This window comes from Pisolithus orientalis (assembly GCF_024613125.1).
Source record: "Pisolithus orientalis strain OTSU chromosome Unknown F5J12scaffold_19, whole genome shotgun sequence".
NCBI classification, from domain to species: domain Eukaryota; kingdom Fungi; phylum Basidiomycota; class Agaricomycetes; order Boletales; family Pisolithaceae; genus Pisolithus; species Pisolithus orientalis.
The window spans coordinates 387,743-397,302 of NW_026260800.1; the positions used below are offsets into that span (position 1 = coordinate 387,743).

At 48.4% G+C, this 9,560-nt stretch overlaps 2 protein-coding genes across 2 annotated transcripts; one reads left to right on the top strand and one right to left on the bottom strand.

Annotated features, from left to right (window-relative positions):
• Positions 1 to 749: 749 nt before the first annotated feature.
• On the bottom strand, positions 750 to 2,021 carry F5J12DRAFT_783687 (uncharacterized protein; the record flags this gene model as incomplete). Its single annotated transcript, XM_051742888.1, has 5 exons — positions 750 to 839; positions 1,384 to 1,593; positions 1,644 to 1,802; positions 1,920 to 1,932; positions 1,954 to 2,021. The coding sequence occupies 5 exons, from the start codon at positions 2,019 to 2,021 to the stop codon at positions 750 to 752; spliced, it is 540 nt and encodes a 179-aa protein (XP_051598904.1).
• Positions 2,022 to 7,942: 5,921 nt separating this feature from the next.
• Positions 7,943 to 8,883, top strand: F5J12DRAFT_783688 (uncharacterized protein; the record flags this gene model as incomplete). Its single annotated transcript, XM_051742889.1, has 4 exons — positions 7,943 to 7,990; positions 8,185 to 8,289; positions 8,354 to 8,567; positions 8,615 to 8,883. The coding sequence occupies 4 exons, from the start codon at positions 7,943 to 7,945 to the stop codon at positions 8,881 to 8,883; spliced, it is 636 nt and encodes a 211-aa protein (XP_051598905.1).
• Positions 8,884 to 9,560: the final 677 nt, after the last annotated feature.

Genomic DNA, 9,560 nt, shown 5'->3' on the forward strand with positions numbered 1-9,560 from the left:
TACAGTTCAGTGCCCTTGTTCTTCATGTCACAATCAGCTTGTACTCACCTTCCTACCCACTCTGAGTGACCAGCTGCACTTCCACTTGGCCTGCCTGCATCCCTCATACAACTCCCCAGGTAGCCCTTCACACTCAGCATCTGCCTTCATGCACTCTCTGCATGGAAGGTTGGCTTTGGGTGCTGGAGTGCCAGTTTTTGATGGGTCTGGGTTAGGTGGGCAGTTGCCTTTGTCATTCTCCAGCCCATCAACTTCATCTTGGCCTGCAGAGTTTTTCTGAATGTTAGTCATCATGCTTGGAGTCTTCCCCCTCAAAGTCTCCCCTGCTCCAGTGCTGCTGGGTGCACAGCCTTGACCTTCACCTATCACCATTGCTGCCTGTCTGCATGTGCACTGTAGGGAACACAAACCTTGTCCCTATGAGAAGTTGCACTTCTGTTGGGTTAAAGGGAAGGTTTGAGGGTGAAGAGTGTAAGAGAGAGTCAAGGAGGATTCAGGCTTAGGGGTTGTGGCTGAAAAGGACTTGGTGTTCGAAAAATAGAGAGCTGACTAAGCATGCAGGTGGTCACAGTGTGTGCCATGTCACTTAAAAACTACAGTACAGCACAGACAAGAATACTGTATGAGGCATCACTGCCTTCTCTGTGTCTTTCTTTGGAGAGGAAAAATCACCACTTTCACTCTTTTTTTTTCATCAAGTTCTCCTTTACAATCTAGAAAAATTTCCTCTTGGGCAAGTTCCCCTTTGTTCATCTAAAGTACTTATCCTGTCTCCAGACCAAAGCCCCTTCAGGGTCAACCTGGCTTGAACAGAGCCTACCTCTTCTGGAGTTGGAATTCTTGGCCATCAGAACACAGTTACTTACAGCACATAGAAGGTTCTCTTGTCAACCTCTCTGCCTTGAGCTGCACCTGTTATGCTTGACCATAGTCAAGATGTAGGGAGAGCTCAAATGCAGACTATAGTTTCTACTGAGCAAATGGCTGCAGTAACCTCTGTAAATGACAGAGATTTGGGACAACACTGGTAAGAGTGGTCCTGATTAGGGACACTGAGGGCAAAGTTCTGAGAACACTGCATATGATTGAGCAGCTCAAGTCTGGGTCTTCCAGGACTTGAGCCAACAGACTAAATACTGTACAAGAAGTGGACCATAAGGCATCTGCATGTAATGAGGTAGTTATGCCATTGGTTGAGCAATGGTGACACATGTTCTATGCATGTAATGAGAGGATAACACTAGTGGTGGAAACAAGGAGCTGTTGGATCAATGAGAAGACAGCTTGAAAAGGAACAGCAGTCTGATGGATCAAGTCACAAGGTAAATGTAAGGAGAAAAAGAGTAAAACAAGGGTGAAATGTAACAGCACCCTCAACTCTACCCTCTCCTGGTAGTCTTTGAAGATGTCACTGATGTGGATCTGTCTCTGCTCCACTGGGTGCCAGAGGTCAGCAATGGCAATGGCACCCAGGACTAGAAAGTTTTGGCACATCACAGATTCCTCAGTGTAGTCACACATGCACTTGTTGTGAACCTTTGGTACAGAAATTCCATTGTCATTGATGTATCTCCACCATGACCAAATGCTGGCCTACAGAACTCCATCAAAGCACAACACACTACTGTGGAAGGTTTACTCACCCTTGTCTTGTCCCAGTCCTCCACCCACACATAGATGGTCTCCAAACTCTCCTCTGGCTGTGGCACCACCTCAATCAAGTCCCAGACACACCCTAGAGCTGCGGCAAGTGCCATGGTCACATTATGAGAGTGGTGTAGGGAGTGGTATACTCCCTGAGGCTGAAATAGGGATGCCATTACCAAAGTCAACCCCTATCAGAGTTCCACATCTGTCATCTTCAGAATTATTGCATCAGCCTCATGCATCAGCCTTGTGTGCCACCTCACCCATCAAACCTTCAGGGCTCCCCTGTCCATCAATAACACACACCAGTCATCATCCTGGAATTCCATGTCAACATCAACCTGACATACATCCATCTGGAATTCCACAGTCATGTCACCTCATCCTTCACCTCACCATGTGGCCAGGAAATCACACAGATCATCAGTAATAAACTCTGGTTACCCCTCTCATTTCTTTCCCACAAATCTTTCTCCACAATGTGAGAACCCCTTTGCATCTATGGCCTCTATCCTTTGTGTACACTACTCTACAGTATGTGGTATGCTTTTTCTGTTGAAAGATACCCATCTTTCCCTTTTGTTTCTCTTGGTTACTGCTTTTCAGTTTGTTTTCACATGATTCTGTTCATATTAGGTGCCTGTGCACCTCAGACCGCATTTTCCCTTTATTTTATCTCTGTCTAACCCTACAGACATGTAGTGGACACTTAGCTTCGCTCTAAGTGTCCTTGGTTTGCTTTTATTTATTATTTACATTTGTTTATCATTTTTGCGCACTTACTGCTCTGTGCCCAGTGAAATTTTTCTTCAGTCTCTTACACTGGGCACCAGGTACAGTTCTGTATTACTTTACTCAATAATAGTCTCTTACACTGGGCACCAGTGGCCTCAGTTTGTGGTTATCTTAACAGGTTATGAGCCCTGCACTCTAGGATTCTCAGCACTCATTGGTTGCCTCGTAATCCACCTCTGCGCAAAACCTCGACCCAAAAGAACCACACACTCACTCGCTACAGCTCCTTCTTTGAGCTCCCAGCTTCCAGACTCACCCCATCCACCCCATCCTTCTCCTTTCAACTCGAAATTCACCACCATGGCTGAGGACCATGCCAACTCATCGCCCTCTGTCGCAAAACTCACTGCCTCCAACTACTCGACCTGGAAAGGCGAAATGAAGGCTTTCCTGCACACAAAAGGGCTCTGGACCATTGTCAGTGGTCTGGAAAAGTGCCCTGATGACTCCAAAGTTGAGGCTCAGGCCAAATGGGACCTTAGAGCGGACAGGGCAGCTGGGGAGCTATACCTAGCGCTTTCTAGTGAACAGAGGACCCATGTAGATGCTGTACAGGATGACCCTGTCCAAATCTGGTCGACTCTAGCCTCCATCCACCTCCAGCAGCACCCTGGAGCTCGTTTTAATGCTTGGGATGACTTCTTTTCGATCAGGAAGGCCCCAGATGAGTCCCTGTCTTCCTTAATCGCTAGAATCGAAGATTCCATGTCCAGAATTCAAGAATTGCGCCCCAAGGACTCTACTACTCCATACTCCATCAAGGATATGGACAATGAACTTGTCTGTATGGCTATGGTGCGCTCTCTAGGTGAAGATTACTCTCATTTTGCTTCTTCTCTCCTTCTCTTCCAATCTCTGGACAAGGACAAACTCAAAGAAGCATTTCTGGCTGAAGAATCGCAGCGCAAGTGCCGCCCTGATGCAGGGACATTGGCGACTGCACTATTGAGCTCCTCCACAATTTGCAAGTGCTCACCTTCGTCACCTTGCAAGTTCTGCGATTATTCAGGCCACTGTGTCCACAAGTGTCCAAACCTGGAAAGATCAAAGGCTTATTATCGCTCTAGGAAGAATAAGAAGGACAGGAAGGGTGCCAATACCGCAAATCAAGCCTCTACCTCGTCTGCTTCCTCCCCATCAACTGGGACAGTACCAACAGCCTCCTCATCGAACCAGAGCGCATCCCAAGCAGTAGAATTCGCTGGAAATGCAAGTTTTCGTTCCCTTGACCCCTCCTCTCCTCTCTGCCCCCTCCAGCTCGATGCTGATGTGCATTGGAATGCAGATACAGGTGCCACTTCTCATATGACACCTCATCGACACTGGCTGTGAAATTACAGCCAAAAATGCGTTCCAGTGCGCCTAGCAGACAACAAAATTGTCTACTCAGCTGGGGTGGGGTCAGTAGTGTTTGAGCCTGTAGTGGGGGGTCAGAAACGTTGTCCTGTCAAATTTACCAATGTCCTACATGTCCCTGACCTGCAAAATAATCTACTATCTGTGATATATCTCTGTCACAACAAGGGCTTCACTGTCAGCATCGATTCTTCGCAGATGTCCTTCAGGCAGTGCCCTGGCCCTACCCTCTTCATTGCAAGAATTTTGGACAACAACTCCGCATTCCTGGAGGGTGAGACTGTTCCCCTCAGTGAATATGCCTCTGCAGCAACCACTTTGCCTCTGGATTTCGACCTATGGCACAGGAGACTCGCCCATCACCACCTGGCTGGTGTGAAGTCCCTCCTGGAGCAAAATCTAGTCACTGGGATGACACTAGACTCCAACACAGTGCCTGATCCTATCTGTGAACCTTGCCTGGCTGGCAAGATGCATGCAAATCCCTTTCCCAGCTCTTCCTGGCGTGCTTCTCGGCCCCTAGAACTCATCCACAGCGATGTGCACTATGTAGGCCACCCCTCCTTCACTGGCTACAAGTATTGGGTCACCTTCATCGATGATTTCTCTCGCTTTCGCTTTGTTTTGCCTTTGAAAGCGAAATCTGAGGTCTTTGAGGCCTTCAAGACCTTCAAGCCTTTGCTGAGAACCAGAGCGAAAGAAAAATCAAGATTTTGCACGATGACAAGGGAGGGGAGTTTATGAGCAACGCCTTCATCGATTTCACCACCAAATGCGGAATTCTGCGCCAGCACACAGTCAGAAATCGACCACAGCAAAATGGAGTGGCAGAGCGAGCCAATAGACTGCTCTCTGAGTGACTCACTGCAATGCTAGATGAGTCTGGCCTTCCTAAGGCCTTCTGGGGAGAGTGCCTAGCCTCCTTGGTGCATGTTTGGAACAGATGCCCTACTGAAGCGGTCCAAAATGCAACTCCCTTTGAACTGTGGCATGGGAGAAAGCCAGATGTCTCCCACCTTCGAGTTTGGGGGTGTACTGCCTATGTGCATATCCAGAAGGACAAGAGGCGCCCTCTGGAGTCCCACATGGAGAAATGTGTGTTTATAGGGTACCCTGAAGGCTACAAAGGCTGGAAATTCTACAATCCCACCACAAAGCGCACAATCATCTCAGAAAGGGCTGATTTCGACAAAAGGTACTTCCCTCTGTCCACTCGCCCTTCCTCACCTACCCTACCTGTGCCTCTTGCTTCCAAACCTACCGAAAATGCGCCAGTTGCTCCTATACCCTCCATTCCACCCCCTACAGCGCAATACTACCATCCAAGCACAGATCTGGACACTGATAGCGAAACTGATGATGATCTGGATCAGGGGGGAGAGATTGAGCCTGTGGCAGCTAATCCAGACCCCATACAGCCTCCTGTCGCAATTCCAGAAGTCATACCTCCTCCTCCTCACACTCCCTTGCCTCCACCACCTCCTAGACCTGCCAGTCCCATTGGAATTGGTGCCAGACTGCCAGCTAGGCACAGACAGAAGCCCAGAGACTGGTGGAAGCTCTCTCCTGCGCAATTAGAGGATGTGGATGACCCAGATGACAGTGATGATGAACTGGCCATGTCTGCATCCATCCCTGATGAGCCACTCACATTTGCAGAGGCAATGCATCGCCCTGATGCAGATAAGTGGAGAGAGGCAGCCCTGGAGGAGTTAGCTGCTCACCAGAGCAATGGGACTTGGAAACTCGTCCCTAGACCTGCTGGGAGCAAGGTGATAGGCTCCAAATGGGTATTCAAGGTGAAGAGAAATGCAGATGGCTCTATAGATCGCTACAAAGCTCGATTGGTTGCCAAAGGGTATAACCAGCGCCCTGGATTTGATTATCTCGAAGTTTTTGCTCCAACAGCTCGCCTTTCATCGATTAGAGTCATCCTGGCTCTTGCAGCTCTCCAGGACCTTCACCTTCGCTCTGTGGATGTCTCTCATGCCTACCTCAATGGGGAGATGGACTGTTAGGTCTACATGACGCAACCAGAAGGATTTGTGGAGGGAGACCCAAAATCCCAGGTGTGTCTGCTGCAAAAAGCGATCTATGGCAGCAAACAGGGTGGAAATCGCTGGAACAAGAAGATGCGCACTGTACTCAAGTCCCTTGGCTTCAGACAGACCTATTCTGATGCTAGCATCTATATCTACTCCAAGGATGCAGTAACCATCATTCTGCCTGTGTTTGTGGATGATATGACTCTAGCATCGAAATCAGAGACTGCCATCGACTCCTTTGTCTCACAACTGAGCCAGCACTTCAAAATCTGCGATCTGGGCCCTACAACTCAACTGCTGGGGATCAAAATCGACAGAGATTGCCCCAATCGCTCCATATCCATCTCCCAGTGACAATACTGCCTGGATGTCTTGACTAGGTTTGGAATGGCAGACTGTAAGCCCATTTCCACACCTATGGAACCCAATCTTCGCCTATCTCGCCAGCAATCACCTCAGAACCCTCAGGAAGTCGAACAAATGCACCAGGTGCCCTATCTATCTGCTGTGGGTGCTCTGATGTACTTGGCCACCACAACTCGACCAGATATAGCCTATACTGTCGGAGTTCTGGCCAGATTCAACTCTAACCCAGGCTGGGCTCACTGGCAAGCTGTAAAACACCTGATGTGCTATCTGAAGGGCACTCTGGACTATTCCATCACTTATGCTCCTGATCCTTCGACCTCTGAGCTATTTACAACCTTCTCTGATGCTGATCATGGTGGTTGCAAGGATTCTGGTCACTCCACTGGTGGATATGTGGTCAAGATGGGTACTGGTCCAGTATCCTGGTCTTCCAAGCTTCAGGGAGTGGTCGCTTTGTTCACCACTGAAGCAGAGTATATTTCTGCAGTCCAGGCAGGAAAGGAGATCAAATGGATGCGAAATCTGTTGCAGGAAGTTGGCCTCCCTCTCCCAGATGCTTCTACCCTTCGCATTGACAACCAATCTGCGATTTCTGTGGCCAAAAACCCAGAACATCATGGGAGGATGAAGCAACTTGACCTCTGCTACTACTGGCTAAGAGATGCAGTTCAGCAGAACCTGATTTCGCCTATTTTTGTCCCTACAGTCGACCAGGCTGCAGATCTTCTCACCAAACCGCTACATCGCACCAAGGTCATCGGTTTCTGCAAGATGCTAGGACTTGGCACATCAGGGGGGAGCAGTTAAGCGCAGAGGTGCACATTCAGGGGGGAGTGTTCATATTAGGTGCCTGTGCACCTCAGACCACATTTTCCCTTTATTTTATCTCTGTCTAACCCTACAGACATGTAGTGGACACTTAGCTTCACTCTAAGTGTCCTTGGTTTGCTTTTATTTATTATTTACATTTGTTTATCATTTTTGCGCACTTACTGCTCTGTGCCCAGTGAAATTTTTCTTCAGTCTCTTACACTGGGCACCAGGTACAGTTCTGTATTACTTTACTCAATAATAGTCTCTTACACTGGGCACCAGTGGCCTCAGTTTGTGGTTATCTTAACAGATTCTGTAGTGTGTTGACATCTGTCATGTCTCCCTTTATTTTTTGGAAGTTTTACTTCACCTGCCCCACATTATCCCAATCAGTACCTTACTCTCCATGTACTATATAATTCTGCCTCAGTAACAGAAAAATAGGACCCATCTTTTGGAGTCACTATCTGAGTCATTCATGTGTCTAAGTGTTCAAAGTGTCTGCTGCATCCTCTGTGTCTACTGTGTCATCTGTGTTTCTAGTGTCAATCTGTGTCTACTGTGTCTTTGGCATCCCCTGCATATCTGTGTCTCACCTTCATGTCTCACAAGTCTTGGAATTACTTCCTTGTGCCAAGATCATCACTCAGAATTTCATAAATAAGTCTATTCAGACCCAAATTGTCTACAGCACTGCAGAATTAAATTCTGCACCCTACATTCAACTTTCTGATTGACTCTACCATCATATTTTATGTCTCCTTCCTACTCAGCACCCCTTGAGTCAAGCCTAGGGATTACCCTACAGCTTTCCCCCTAATTGCACACTACCCAGAGGTAGTGTCAAACAGCAGCTTGCAGCTGTGTTGGTGGGGCTCATTGCAGAGGCATGATGTGTGCCTGACAACCAGGAGGATATGTGGGAGGAGAAGATGACCTGGCTAAGGCACTGGGAGGAGAGGATGGTAAGTGCTCTGCTTGGTGATGTGTTCATACAATATTGATGAGTGTGCTGCAGGTGGTATTGATGCCCTTGGTCAAGTGAGGGAAGATGCTCAGGGTCTCTGTTCAGGTTAATGCAGAGGACACTCCCACACTGGCAGAGGTGGACAACCTGTATGAAAAGTGGACTGCAGAGGAAGCCAAGGAACATGCATAGGCTGAGCAGGATGTTCAGATGGAGGAGGAGACTACAGTGGAGGTCAGTGATGAAGGTGCAGCAGTCAAGATGTCCCATGAGGAGGTCCCACAGCCAGCTCACAAGGTAAGTACCTGCACTTGTGCAGTGTAATGTTATTAACACTGTGACCACACAGTGATCTTAACAGATGATTGCTGAGAGCAACAATGATGGGAGGCCCCAGGTATCCATCCCCCCAGGGTTGGTACTGCATGCAGTGCCCTGCACATGGTGCACCATCAAAGGAATGCCATGCATCAGGCCAAGTGGCAAGATGTGCAATGGATGCATGAAGATGAAGCAAGGCTGCAAGGAGTCAAGCAAGGCAGGGGGCAGGAAAGTGCAGACCAGTGCATTGGTTGGTAAGTAGCAAAGGTGTCCCAACACATTTGAGGCTAACCTGGTGCAGCATGTGCTACTAAGGCCCCCAAGGCCAGTCTGTCCAAGTGGGCTCACAATGATGATAGTGATGACATTGTGGAAGTGGTCAAGGGCAAGACCTGTGGGAAGGGCAAGGAGCCAGTGTGTGGCAGATTCAATGGCAAGACCACCATGGATATCTCACAGGCCCTTGGGATGGTCAGGGATGAGGCTGTGGCTGCACATGTAGCCAACCTTCATCTTCAGGTCTGTGTTGAGCAGCTGTCAGAGGCCCTGGTGAAGCTGGGAGTAGAGTAGACAATCGCACCATATGTAGATCCCCTTTTGTTTTATACCCTGCATCGCCATCACCCTGTGCATTATGTGCAGAAATACACCAAGTCTTCTCTCATCCCATGTGGTTGTGACATAAGTGTTAAGTCCAGGTCTTCACTGGTCCAAAGCTGGTCTGGAGTCCAGCCAGACGGTCAGAGGATAATGCAAGATACTAAGGGGGTTGGACTGTTGGACTTAGCAACTGATGGCACAGCACTATTCCCCTGCATGGGCTGTAGTCTGGTCAAGTGAACAGGGGACAGAGATCAGAGGAACTGGGTTAAGACAAGACTAAGTTGATTTCAGACTGAGGCTAAACAGATTATCCTACAGCTTGAATACTAGAGGTAACCTAAGTGTAACATAGCACTGGAGACCAGTTTGCAGCTGGTACAGCAATGGTTGGTAAACTGATTGGTAAGTAATGTTACAAAGAATATTATCAAGCAAGACTATGAACAAAGGATTACCAGGGACCAGGGCAGGACCTGTGGCTGGGTTGGGTGTTACACTGGCCCAGTACCAACTGAGCAAACAACTTGATTGGGCACTGCCTTGCAGTGCCTCATGAAGCTAACACATTTCTGGGTTGAAGTGTTAAGGCTGGGAATGGGGCAAGGGTTGGATGGGACCAGTCAAGACCAGGGTAGAGCCAGTCT